This window comes from Chiroxiphia lanceolata, chromosome 25 (genome assembly GCF_009829145.1).
Source record: "Chiroxiphia lanceolata isolate bChiLan1 chromosome 25, bChiLan1.pri, whole genome shotgun sequence".
Classification (NCBI taxonomy): Eukaryota; Metazoa; Chordata; class Aves; order Passeriformes; family Pipridae; genus Chiroxiphia; species Chiroxiphia lanceolata.
The window spans coordinates 2,151,146-2,165,427 of record NC_045661.1 but is presented as its reverse complement, the minus strand read 5'-3'; the positions used below and the strand labels follow the sequence as shown (position 1 = coordinate 2,165,427).

The following is a 14,282-nucleotide window of genomic DNA, read 5'->3' as shown; positions in this document are numbered from 1 at the left end:
GCATTTCAAATCTTCCTACAAAATATTTCCAGCACTGGGATAAAATGCAGGAGTCACCAAAGAAACCTGAACAGTGATGGAAGCAAATCTGGGCAGTCTGTTTTCTTCCCACGAATGCAAAAAAATAAAGAGGGGTCTTAAAATAATGAAAGTAAATTATATTTTAAACTGTTATTTCTATTTTATTACTCTAAGATAATAGAAATATGAGCAAGCTTTAATGTACAGTTTTTGAGTACCTAGACATTAATGAGCTCATTCACCAGCAGATTGCTGAAGGCTTTCTGGGAAAAGAATGTGGGATTTTCCTACAGCTCCCAGATACCTCATTTTTAAGGATAATAGAGCTTCATGAACCATCTTAGCTAGACAGCCATTAAAGGAAACAACATCAGGACCCTGCCAGCTTGGTTTTATGCAACATCTCATTAACTAAGTCACCATTTCTCTACCTCAGTTCCTGATTATGTGGTGCAGGAGAGAATAATAAAACCAAAGGAGGGTAGTTTCCAAGAGAAAAAACCCACTAGCTAATGGTTATTCCTTATTTTAATGTCAGACAGCAGTGATTTCTCCAGAACCATGCCTAGCTTGTTCTACAAGGTAAAATCAAGAGATTAAGTCTCTTAAATGATCTTTGAGGGTGATTACTCGTGGTCTTTTGTTACTGCCTGAGTGCTCCTTTGAAAAAAGAGCAACAAAGAGGTTGGTGCAGTGGAACAAGAAGCTATCCTAATCAATATTTCTGTGTCTCTGAGGTGGCATCACATTAAAGGAGGAAAATTCCAATTTCCAGCTCTTCCTTCAGGATTCATTGCAGAAGGCTGATTTCAGGTCCGACAGGCCTCAGAGCAACAGACCGTGCAGAAAAGAGAGATTGTATTTTGTGCAGTTCCTACAAGTGTAAAGGATGGGATGTCAGGAGAGACAGAGAGAAAGCAGCAGTGACTGCTCTGAAATCTGATGATCAGGCAGAAGGAAATCTCATTTCTGCAGCCAAGGGTTAATTCTGGCAATAAATGTAATATCAGCACTGCTGGAGGCACAATGTGGCCAAAGGCTTAATTTCCAAGTGCCTGGGCAGAGAATTAGGGAAGCTCAAATTCACGCTGGTGAAATTTTCAGCTTCCAGTGTCCCTTTATTGCTCTTAAATAACAGTGATGTTGAGGTGTGACGGCTCTGAAGCCTTCCTTGGTAAATGCATGATGTATAACCAGCTCAGAAATGTTTGTAATTTATTTAATTTAATATTGGTTTCGTTCTTTTTTTTGATAATAAAGAATATGTGAACAATCATCTGCTTTTGCTGATTTGAGAAAAGGATTTCCGTGGCTGTGCCCATCTGGTATTCGGCATCCAGGGACAGTTTATGCCATAGGAAAGTGGGATAAATCTTCACATCCACTACAGGACAGCTGTAAAGAAGTGAAGAACAACTGTTCCATCGTGCTGGTTGGTGGAATCATGGAAAGAAGTGGCACGTTTTGGATTTAAAGCCTGTCAGGAGTGGGGCTGCCACAACCAGGGCACGACACTGTGGCTGCCTTGGGATGTTCCTCAGCCTGGTCCTGGCTGATCCTCCCAAGGAACCCAAGGAGGTCATCAGGAAGTGGAGCGACAGAACAGGAGGGAATGGCTGCAAATTGACAGAGAGAAGGTTTAGATGGGATATTGGGAAGGAATTCTTCCCTGTGAGGGTGGAGAGGTCCTGGCACAGGTTGCCCAGAGAAGCTGTGGCTGCCCCATCCCTGGAAGTGTCCAAGGCCAGGTTGGACGGGGCTTGGAGCCACCTGGGCTAATGGAAGGTGTCCCGGCCCATGGCAGGCAGTGGAACTGGATGATCTTTAAGGTCCCTTCCCACCCAAACCATCCCGTGACTCAGCGATTCCAGGGCGGGCTGAGGAAACCACCTCTGTCCGCCGCCATCATGTCCGCGCCAAACTACAACTCCCAGCAGCCCTCGCGGAGGGAGGGGGCACAACCCCCACCCCGCAACCCCATTGGCCGACGCGCCGGCTGGGCGGGTAGTGATTGGCTCCGGGCCACGCCCATCAGGCGCGGCGCGGCCCGTGCAGGGATGGCGGGCGGGCGGCGGGCGGTCATGGCGGCCGGGCTGGCGCTGGGCGCGGCGGTGCTGGCGGTGGCCACAGCCGTCCTGCTCCGCGCCTTCGTCCTGCGGCCCCCGGCCGGGGTCCCGCGGCTGTGGGCGCGGAGCGCCGGCACCGCCGCCTTCAGCGCCGGCGAGCGGCGGGAGCTGAAGGAGGCGCTGCGAGGTGAGGGGGCCCGCACACGGCGTGTGCCCCCCTCGGCCCCCGGACACGGCCGGCGGCCCCCCCTGAGGGTGGGACCGGTGTGGAGGCGGCCGCCCCTCGGGTGCTTTGCCGGGGAGGGAGCGGGTGTTGGCTCCCGGCAGGGCCAGGGCGGTGCTTGTCACCTGTGCTGGGCACTGGGGAGGCCGCACCTGGAGCGCTGCGTCCAGTTCTGGTCACTCAGTTCAGGAAGGACATTGAGGGGCTGGAGCGTGTCCAGGGATGGGGACGGAGCTGGGGAAGAGGCTGGAGCAGCAGGAGAACTGAGGGAGCTGGGGGGGCTCAGCGTGGAGAAAAGGAGGCTCAGGGGGGACCTTCTGGCTCTGCAACCCCCTGACAGGAGGGGGGAGCCGGGGGGTTCGGGCTCTGCTCCCAGGGAACAAGGGACAGGAGGAGAGGGAACGGCCTCCAGCTGTGCCAGGGGAGGGTCAGGTTGGACATCAGGAGGAATTTCTTCCTGGAAAAGGGTGTCAAGCATTGGAAGGGTCTGCCCAGGCAGGTGGTGGAGTCCCTGGAGGTGTCCAAGGAAGGACTGGACGTGGCACTCAGTGCTCTGGTGGGGATCAGTCACAGGTTGGATCCATAATCTCAGAGGTTTTTTCCAACCTCAGTGATTCTGTGAATCTCTTGAACCAAGTCTCACCCAGTGGTGATTTTCTCCACCATTCCCTGCTCGTATACACAGAAAAGCCCCAGGCACCTGTGAGGGTGTTTTCCAGACATCCCTTTGGGGATTTTTTCCCTCTCTTGCTCACCACTGGCAGCCTGGCTGTGACCCCTGCTGCTGTGTTTGTGCCATGTGACGTAGGAGATTGGAGGGTTTTAGATCTCAGGAGGGCTGGCAGTGTGCAGGAAACCACAACCTGGCATAAAATGATAGCCCTGCACTGTTCAGGTAGGGCTTGGGTGTGTAAATCTCATACCTTGCTGGTTTGTAGGATTTATTGCCTAGCAAATCATGTTTGCATACTTTTCTAATGGGAAGATGAAGGGTCACAATAGATTTTTGTGTTAATTGTCGAGTCACAAGACCTCAAAAGAATCTGTAACCTCACTTGACAGATGCTCTTGGGAAAGGCAGCTGGGACTGGGACTAAGTTAAACCCGTGTTCTGCAGCACAGTGGCTGGATGTTGGAGAGCAGCTGTGTCTGAGCCTGTTTAAATGACAGAGCAGACTAAAAGAACCAACAAAAGACCTGTCTGTTTATATATTTTAATAGTTAAAGCAGTCTGTGTAATAACACTCTTGCCATCACAGCACAAGTTACTGTTGAGAAAGAACCTTGAACTGCCAACTAAGCTGCTTGTTCAGCTGCCAGAGTAGTTTATGCCGATGAGGAATCAGATCACCCAAGCAAACTGCAGCTGCTCCTGGACAGTAGCATTTCTAATGATATCATTCAACACTTCAGGATGAAAAGTGGAGTCAGATTATCTACAGAAATGCCTTGGCTGAACTGTTAGGAAATCCTGGTGGCTGCGTGTGCACAGCTCAGCTGAAGCACATCAGTCTTTTTTGATAGTGGCAGCTCGTGCTGTGCTGTGAAATGATGTTTAAAGCTCCTGGAAAATATTCAGGAACATAAATATACTTCCCCTTTTCAAATGGCAATTCGAGTACTGTTTGATTTCAGGTGCTGAGTGATTTCTGGTTTGTGTTTCATTGAAGGTGCCATTAAAATCCCAACTGTGTCTGTGTCTCCAGATGACTTGAATACAACGGCCATGGCAGAATTTGGGAGTTACATTCAGCAAGGTACTAAACTTTCATTCTCAGCAATCTCTGCTGCTTGATTGCATTTTCATAAACAAACTGGAGAGTGTATATATGGTTCCTGAATACAGTGGAACAGATTTTTAGTTTGTTTTTCCCGAAGAAAGACCTGTCAGAACTGGCACATGTGTATTTTTTGGGGGTATCCGTGGCCAAAGCTTGAACAGAGAAGGTTTAAACAACTTTTTGCACTGGTGGTGTTTGGTCCTTGAGATGGTTAAATGCCATTAGAGGAAAAGAAAAGAGGATAACTGCTGCTGCTTCAGCTTTTTTTTGGCAGTCCCATCATTGCTCCAGCACTGAGAATTCCTGGTTTGTTTAGGAAAGTTTTAAATACAAAGTGAGATGGATTGGTACAAGTGTGAGAACTTCTGTTCTCTCCTGTGATCAGTCTTATTTGCAGTGCTCCCCTGAGGCTAAGTAGGTGACAGCTCTATGGGACATACAATGATAGCATTGCACATTACTGTTAATTTTTCTTTCACATGTGTTTTTTTTTCCTAACAGTCTTCCCGGCTGTATTTTCTTCAAAGTTCATCCAACATGAAATTGTAGGGAAATACAGCCACCTCTTTACTGTTCAGGGCTCTGCCCCTGACCTGCTGCCCTATATGCTGCTTGCACACATGGATGTTGTGCCTGCTCCCCCCGAGGGCTGGGATTTCCCTCCTTTCTCAGCTGCAGAGCACGAAGGTTTCATCTATGGACGAGGAACGCTGGATAACAAAAACTCTGCCATAGTACGTCCTCTTGGTAATGTCATTTCAGCAAGATAAAAGCCTGCAAAGGGTAAATTGGAGGAGTCTGTTCTCTTGGAATCCACTGTATTGTCTCTCTTGCCTCCCTGTAAATTAATTAGTGATAATTTCCTGAGCCCTGCAGTGTTCTCCCAACTCTTCCTAGAGATGGAGTGACCACGATTACTGAAGAAAGCAAAGTTAAAGCTCTTAGAAGAATCAGAAGAACATGTTCCCAGATGCAGATGTATTTGGTTAAATGCCATATTTAAAGTTTTATGGCACAGGTTGCCCAGAGAAGCTGTGGCTGCCCCATCCCTGGAAGTGTCCAAGGCCAGGTTGGAGCCACCTGGGCTAGTGGAAGGTGTCCCTGCCCATGGCAGGGGGTGAGACTGGATGATCTTCACTGCCCCTTCCAACCCAAACCATTCCATGATTGTGTGTCAAATGTTGTGTTTGAAATCAGGGATAGACCTTTTCCTTTTTCCCAGGTGTCACACAGGCAGTCAAAGCCAAACTTGGCCCTTTTCAAAGGCTTGAGTTTCAAAATAAATAATGTTTATTTAATAGGATAGACAAATAACCCTGTGTCTTTTATCCAGTCTGTGGCAGAACAAAGAGCTGTTGTAGTAAATACATTTGGGAGGAATAAAATACAGAAAAGATTGATCTGGGCAAGATTTCTCATAGGGGAAAGGTTGATGGAAAAATTAATAAGGAAAATGGCCCTTTGTGCCTTGTGGTGATTAAGGATTTAAACAAATATTTAGCAAACCAATGTCAGGGATGCTGTGACTGCTTATTGTGACACAGGCCACGCTCCTAGAAAGTTTCAGGTTATTTAATCATCGATTTTTGCAACTTGAAAGTTTGGTTTGGTGCTTCCTGCTACTGTGAACTGCGGAAGTAACTCCACAAAGGGACCCAAAAAATGAGCAATTTCAGTGAACGTGGTAAAAACGGGCACTGCCAAGATGTTATTTCTTCTGATGTGAAAAGTTAAGTAGTTTAAATTGAAAAAACAGGTGAGATGGGATAATATGGCAAATATATTGTTATAAATACATATCTCTGCCATAGCAAATGGTAGATTTGATTTCTCATTCTTCACATTAAGTTTCTCGGGGTTTTTTCTGTTGTCTTGGCCCTTCTGGTACAAAATACACTGCTCACTAAAATCACTGCATTTGGTGGCTCAGGGCAGAGCCAGTGTGTGTGTGGGACAGGCAGTTTCGGGGAACAGTGAATTCCTTGGATAATTACAACTTTGCCACGCTTATGGACACAAACACTGCAGTGTTTTTTCCAGGGAATGGGAATATCCTCAGTGGGAGCCGTAGAAATCAACGCTCAGCTGCGAGCAGAACAAAATCTCCTTAAGGGCTGTGAAAGCATCACACTTCCCTTGCATCCCACTGCATTCTTTTACATTTATTCTCCTCATTAACACCCAGGGATGGTACAACACGTTCTGCTTTTCCTGCAGGGAATTCTGCAAGCTCTGGAATTTCTGCTGAGGAGAAAATACAGACCCCGCCGATCCTTCTACGTTGGCATTGGACATGATGAAGAGGTATTTTCTTCCCTGTGAATATTTTCTTTCCTGGCACTGAAATAACAACTTGTTTGCATTGTTCATGTAGGTAACGAGGCTTTAATTTCTTCCAGCATTGTTTAGCTGGAATGTCTTCCCTGTTTTTCTTGGTTCTGTGGGTAGATACTGTGTCAGGCACGAGGGCAGAGTTATATATTGATTGTTTGGCTTTAAGTGACGTTGACAAAGGGTTTGGTCTGATGAGGAAAGAGAAAAGAACACAGGAGTTCTGTGTTCTGGAAGTTCAGATTCTTTCCTGCAAGGAAGGTGCAGCAGGAGTCACGTTTTTGGGTGGACATAAAAAGCTGGGTTAAGATTCATGTGGTTGTTCCAAATGATCAGGAAGAACTAACAGAAATGTTCCACTTAATGGTACAGAGAGACAGGTGAGGTGGGTTTGTTTATGCATTTTCAAAATAGACAAAGAGTTGTTCATAGTTAAAATGAATATGTTTAAAATGACTAATTCGTGGAGTTTATAGCTCTGAGATATCATTGTGTCTGAGAACCAGGAGAAGTTCAAGCAACACTGAGTGACTGGTGAATGAGAGCACTCCTCAGTGTGGATATAAACCCATCTGCTAGCAGGCCATTAACAATCTCCAGGGAATTTTGCTGGGAGAATCTTCTCTGAACAGGTTTCTCTGGAGCTGTTCCCCAGGGGATTCCCTGCAGTCGTGGGGTACTGTCAGCAGCGAGGTGTTTTCCAGGATTCCTCCTGCTGACGTGCCTCAGTCTAAACAGTTCCCCTGTCTGGATTCTCCCAGGTGTCTGGTAGGAAGGGAGCAATGAAAATTGCAGCTCTGCTGGAATCCAGAGGAGTGAAACTCTCCTTCTTGCTGGACGAGGGGAGCGCGGTGCTGGACGGGATCGTCGCAGGAGTGAAGAAGCCGGTGGCTCTGTAAGGAGAACACAAGTGCTCCTGATGAAAGTGATTCATTTGCAATAACTAATTAGCAATTAATGACCTTGCTAATGTCACTGCAGTATGTTTTCAAGGCGTGGGGCAGCGTTGGTGTTGCTAAAAGCTGCATCAGTGGCACAAAGTGCAAGCCAAGGACCTTTGCTTGCTGTCCATCACAGCTCTGCTGACAGAAGCAGAATGTTCCACTTAGCCCTTGCAAGCATTTTAATTTTGTGCTGGGGAGAAGCAGCCAAGACATCAGCCCTCCAGACATCTAAATATTGTGATAATGATTCGTTGTTGCTGCTTCTTGGGTGTTTTTTACGATACCAAAACTACACAGAGTAGTTATTTTTACCTATAGCCTGTGCATGTGTGTGTTTGGGGTTGCATGAAGCATTTATTTGTTTATTTATTGACTTATTTATATATCATTGAGCAGAATTGCTGTCACAGAAAAGGGTTCAATGACACTGAACTTCACTGTGGAAAAAGAGCCAGGACATTCATCCTTTCCTCCTAAGGAGACAAGTATTGGCATTCTTGCAGCAGCCATGTCCAGGTGAGAGTTTCCTGTCATCCAACATCAAAGGCAGTCAAGCAGACTCCCAAGTCACTGATATGTGACTTTTTTAATATATCTACTTAGAGTCTTTTTCAAATGCCTGTCAATATATTTGAAATTGCAGTTTGTAGCTTGCTTTGAAGGGCAGAAATACAACTCCCAGCAAAGGGACAATTGCCAGGTGTCTGCAGTGTCTTTTCACTTCAGCTGTTCCCGGTGTCAGTTGATTCTTTAAAAGCAAGACAAGTGCTGTCTACCCTAATTTACTCTGTGGCAATAGAGATTCCTTTGTCTGGGTTGCAGGATTTCTCTGGAATTTATTCCTGCACATGCCTCTACCTCAGCTGGTAATTCTCCAAGCCAGTAAACATGGTGTAGAGTCATAATGTGACTGCATAAATCGTCTCTTTACGTGTCTGTGTAGATACCAAATTGGCTAATAAATATATATATTAGAAAAACTTAGTATGTCCAGGCATGGTGGAATTTGCTGGGATGTTTTCCTAGATTTCTATGTATTTATAGGAGTCAGGCTTCAGGATTTTTTCAGCTGTTTTTCAAAGAAAGTCTTTGCATATGCCTGGAATGCCCAGAAATCTGTGGAGCTGCGCTCGCAGATTCACTCACCATGAGAGCTAAGTGTGATTGCATCTCAAATATAATTCAGAAATCAAATTCCTGTCAGCCTTCTGGAGCAATAACAGCCAGAGATTGTTGGGGCTTTTTTTGGTTTTTTGTTGTTTTTAAATTCCAAATGCTGTTTGTTTTGTAGACTGGAGCAGAATCCCTTGCGCAACCTCTTTGGCCACGGGCCAGAGCTCATGACTATGGAGCACCTTGCAGCAGAGGTGAGGAAAGCAGCTTGATTTCATTCCCAGATTTCCATATTAATAAGTGAAGAGTAACCCAGCTTATGAATTTAGAGCACAGCTAGGTCCTGGAAAGGAGGAGACTTAAGCTGGCCTTTCTCCCAGATAATTGTTTCAGCCGTAGCCAAGTGATTCCTCTGTGCTCTTGAGAACCAGAAACTTGCTGATTTGTGGCTTTATTTCTTCCCCTTAGTTCAGGTTTCCTCTCAATCTCATCATGAGCAATCTGTGGCTGTTTTCACCTATTGTCAGCAGGTAAGAAAACAGATCCTTGATAAACCTTAAAAGAGGAAGCCACTTCTAGTCTTCCCAGGAAAACAGTTATATTATTTTACAGTTCAGACAATTCAGTGGCTTACTGTCAATAAGCACTTTGTTAACTGAACAAGCCATCACTCAGCTTATTGCCTGTAGAATTGTGGTGCTTATGTTTTAGGAATATTCGACCTCTTTGAAAATTTTTGTTTGGTTCTTTCTGTTTTTTAAGAGTTCTTGCCTCGAAACCTTCCACCAACGCCTTGATTCGAACGACGACCGCAGTCACCGTGTTTAATGCAGGAATCAAGGTAGTTCCAAATGCATTTTTCTCCATGTAATAGGATGAGACAGTTAGGACATTTGATTTCCAGCTATTTATATCCATTCATAAGATCAGTATGGGCCCTGTTTGTCACCACCTGTCACCACCAGTCTCATTCCTACTTCAGATGTGGCTTGGATTTGGCTACGGTTGAAAACTGCTTCCTTTCAGAAGACTCTGATCTCTGTCAACCAGCTTTTAAGATTGTTAATGCTTTAGGACAGATAAGAAAGAGTGTTTTCTGTGTAATCCTACAAAATATCAATGACAGTATTTGAAACTCACAGTCATAAGCACTTCCCTGGCCCAGGTGGGGTCTCGTGTATGTAGGACAGGTCTGGTGTTTGCCTTAAGCAGGGTTAGTTTGCACCTTGGACTGAGAGATAACAGCTTCTGGCTGATACAGCCAGATCTTGCCCTGATAAGGAGGTGTAGCTGTTCAAAAATACTGTAGCCCTGGAAAATAAACAGGCTGTTTGGTGTGTCCCTGGAAAAATCTGTTACTGAAAAGCATCACTGGACAAGAAAACAAAGATGCAGTGGCTGAACAGTGACACGGAGTGGCCAGGAGAGAACTCACACCCTGGTTACTTGTATGTTTTTTTCCTAAAGATTATACACTTTTTGTTTAACAAAGTTATAAATATTCATTCTGTAGAAAAGAAGAGTTCTGTGTGTTCAGTAACATCATTTGTTAAGCGACTTATATTTGGGGAAAAGTAACATGATGATGAGATGAAAGTATTGCTTAAAAAGGAAACCAAAATAAAGTTTCAGAACTTCTCAGTATAAAGTTTCTGAAGGGAGATAAAAACTTCTATATAAGAGCTAACTTCATTTTTGTTGAATTTATGAATATTCCCTTGTGTATTTATCTGCATTTTAGATGAGATTTACAGTATTTTAACACAGAAAGAGATATCACACCAAGTGGAAATAGTGAAGCATTAGGCTGAGGCCTGGAGTTGTTTGAGTTTCTGAGTTTGCAGTTGGCATTTTAATCAGTTTTTAACTTCCTTTTAATGTTGGTCCTTCCTTTTTTTTTTTCTAGGTAAATGTCATCCCTCCTTCTGCAAAAGCCACGGTGAACTTCCGGATCCACTCGGCCGAGACGGCTGCTGAGGTACCCACTGCCCCCCCTCTGTGGGGCCTCAGATCTCCAAATTCTATGGTGCCAAAGAGCACATGGAGCAGGTGGGATTGTGGAATTTTCTGGATGATTTGGATGACATAACTCCCAGGAGCAGCAGGCTGACCCCCCTGCCTTTCAGGACTGAAGCAGTTCATGAACACCTTGAGACACTGATTGCACTGGGGTTAAAAAATTCAGCTGAAGTAGCAGAATCCCCTGAAGAAGAGGAAGAGAGGCTGACACACAGTTTCAGTCTTAACTATCATCTGTATTTGCAGCCACAATTGGCAGTTCACAGGCAAATGTTTTCTGGAAGCAGAATGTCTGCTGATGTCTCTGAGGGATGCTTTCTCATTTCTTGTGCTCATTTAATCTCTGTGTTTTACCCACAGGTGCTGGAGGCAGTCAGAAACACCATTGCTGATGACAGAGTGAAGATTGATGTAGTAGAGGCCTTTGATCCACTCCCCATCAGTCCTTGGGATGAGCAGACATTTGCAGTCCATATTTTTCAAAAAACCATTCTGGATACTTTCCCAGATGTTGACAGTGTGGTCCCAGGTAACAGCAGGCACATGACAATTGTTTCCTCTCCAGCTTCTGCCCTGCTTTTCTCTGCCCCCTCCCCCATTTGTTTCCATTTGCTGTGTACTTCTCCACCCCAGCTGTTAACTACTGGAAACAGCTGTTTTTTCCTCTTTTTATTCCGTTCCCTCTTTATGCTTTAAAAGTTTTAATGTTGGGTTTTTTTAGTAGTGGAAGTAAAAAAGCAAACAGGAAGCTGACAGAAACAATGAGCCTTGAATTGGACTCTCTGCACATACAAAGGGATCTCTTCAGGGAAGAAAGGGATTGTGAGGGAGAGGAGGAGGTCTTCTTGCTTTAGTTCTTCTTTTATTGTTTTCATAGCTGGCAAAGCCATTCCTGCTTTTCTGTATTGTTCCTTAGGATCCCAGCCCCTTCCCTTTCTTGCAGCAACTTCCCAGTTCTGCAGTGTTTGTTGGGCTGCAGTTTGAAGCTTAAATTTTGGGAGAGGCTGAGTGTCATGGCTGTTCTTAGACTGAATCGCGTGTTCAGCTCCTGTTGCTGGAGGAGAGAACGTCCTTCCAGGATGTACCAACCCACTGTTTCCAGCCATGCTGCTTTTGGTGTAGGCAGTGGTTACACAGAGCTGTTATCAGCTGCCTTCCCCTTCTCCTGGGGGAAATGTGGGCCATTAAATTGCTGCTGTGATGCAGAGTGAACCCGGGGCTTGTTTTCCAGGCACGTGCATTGGAAACACGGACAGCAGGCACTTCACCAACGTCACCAGCGCCATTTACCGCTTCAACCCGCTGCTCCTGGCAGCAGAGGATCTCCCCAGGTACTGAGCTCTGCCTGCTGTGGGCAGCTGCTGGGCTGGGGGAGCAGGGAAAGACAAGATCCATCTGCATCAGGCAGAAGGAAACCCAGCCTTGTGTACCCTGGCGTGCTGGTGGTGTGGCCTCACGCTCGGCCGGGCCACCCACTTCCTGCAGATTTGGGTGCTGCTCTAATCGGGGTGGAAATCACACTGGGAGAGTGTCACCCTTACTAATTGATCCTTCAAACACAGGCAGGACTCATTTAGGTGTTTCATTTGGTGGAAGCTCTCTGTGGGGCAGGAGTGGGAAAGGTGGTGTTCTGGTAGCTGGCCTTGTCCAGGAGATTTAGTCATATTTTTGGACACATTCCACTCTGAATTGATTTGCACCTTACAGCTGGAAATTGGGTTTCCTGAAGTAAAGTGGTAACAACATCATCATGCAAGGGATTATTTGTTCATTTAGCACATATTAGATGTGTCATTTTACTGAGGTGCAGATGATGCAGAAGAGTGTTCTGACTGTACAGGACAGTGACATAACTGGCCAAGAAATGGGCAGAGAGCTGGAATACTGTTAGGATTTTTTTTCCACATGCACCATAGACATAGTTGTTTTGCTCTGAGCCTTAGAAATCAGTAAATTTGGGTTGCTTATAGTGCAGAATTTGCTGTATATTCCTGTATTTTTATGATGTACATTGTTTTATGAAGCCAACAGGCAAGTGGGTATGTGCAGGAAGGTCACAAATACACACACTGGAATAAAAAACACTCCTCTTTTTCTTCCAGGATCCATGGGTTGAATGAGAGAATCTCCGTTGAGAATTATGAGAAACAGGTCGAGTTCCTCTTTCAGCTCATCAAGAACTGTGACATTGACACTCTTCCAGAGCCCCACTCCAGCTCCCACGAGCTGTGAGAGACACCCTGAGAGGAGCAGCTGCTGAGGTGGCCTGTGGGACACAGGGGGCTGGGCTGAAGGTGCAGTTCTGTGCTGGGCATTGAGCTCCACCTGCAATTTGGGGCTTGTGTGTCGTGGTTTACATATACAGAGGGGAAAAAACTGCTGCTTGCTGCTTTGGGAAAATGTGTGGTTTGCCACAGAACCTGGATAAAACACAACCACCAACCCTGATTTCTGCTCCTCCCTGGCCTGACGTGCAGCCATTAATCTGATATTAATTTTTTCAGCACTTTCTTTAAGCCTCTGAAATTGGTAGTCACTTAAAAATCTGAGCTATCAGCAGCAGTCACTCGCCAGTAAGAGGTGAATCATCCTCTGGGCTTTTGGCAAACTGATTTTATACAGTTAATTGGACTTTTCATTAATTTAAATGAGGTGTCTGTCAGCAGCTCACATGGAAGGTTTGTGACGTGCTGAAAGGTTTCATGTCCCTGGTAGAGTCACACTAAGAGTTTAAAATTGCACTGCTGGGTTTGGGCTGCTTTCCCAAGGGGATTCTGCCAGGCTGCTTCCCCAGGGGATGCTCTCAGCCAGCATCCAAGGTGCTCTCAGCCAGTGTCAGTGTTAATTCCCAAGCTCTCCCATTCCTGCACTGATTTCTGACTCTGTTTTAAAATACTGAGCTCCAGAAGTTGCTGTAACTGATGAGGTGCTGAAAACTTTTCTTCCTCTCTTCTTAGTGATTTTTTTTTTTTTTTATTTTCCTCCCTGACTCTTTGGTGTGGCTCAGGGTATGTTGTGCAGCTGGGTGTCAGAATAAGGGATTGCAGCTTGAAATAAGAAGCAAAACCAGTGCTGTCTGCTCATCTATTTTCTCTTTTCACTGAATCAGTTCCTGTACTGTATGTTTCTCGTTTGCTCCTCTGAGAACTTGATTGTGAAAGATGTGAAGCCCTTCAGCTTCTTCCAGTTCAGTGGAATCAGAGGTTTGTTCCTTCACTGCCTGTGCAGTTTTCACTTTGCTGCAGCACTTCCACTGCCTCAGCTCTTTGGGAATCCTGGGATAGGCCATTGATGTTGACTCTCTTTCATCTTGCACTTCTTGCCTGTCCTTGATAGCACTAAAGGGTTAAGCATTCTTTTGCCCTTGTTGGTCTCTTTAGTTGGGGTTACCAGTATTAATTAAACACATAAATAATTAACACCTTGCTATTAGCCAAAGAAAAGCCTGGGTGAAAGCTGCCTTGTAACAGTGACACACAGTCACATATCTCCTCCTGCTGCAGGGATGTGTCTCTTTATCAGAACCTGAGTTATACACTGGAATGGGTGGTTGTTCTGCTCTGAATTCATATTGTAAAATGTGCTGGAATGTACAGGAAATACCCTGAAATGTATCCTGAAAAACACTCATGGAACTGTGATCCTTCTTCTTTCTGTTCACCATTCTCTTATTTATTTGCAATGTGATCTTATCATTGTGGCCAGAGGGCTACAACTCTGTCACCTGCTAAATAACTGAAACAAGACTGATGTTTTCATCTAATAAAACAAGGAATTCAGATTC

General features: G+C 45.4%; 1 protein-coding gene across 1 annotated transcript; it reads left to right on the top strand.

Moving 5' to 3' along the window:
- Positions 1–2,078: 2,078 nt before the first annotated feature.
- On the top strand, positions 2,079–14,282 carry PM20D1 (peptidase M20 domain containing 1). The gene is made up of 13 exons (XM_032710801.1): positions 2,079–2,274; positions 3,981–4,067; positions 4,593–4,825; positions 6,309–6,395; positions 7,184–7,317; positions 7,763–7,882; positions 8,658–8,733; positions 8,948–9,009; positions 9,242–9,320; positions 10,386–10,457; positions 10,859–11,027; positions 11,730–11,829; positions 12,601–14,282. The coding sequence occupies exons 1-13, from the start codon at positions 2,079–2,081 to the stop codon at positions 12,728–12,730; spliced, it is 1,545 nt and encodes a 514-aa protein (XP_032566692.1). The 3' UTR covers positions 12,731–14,282.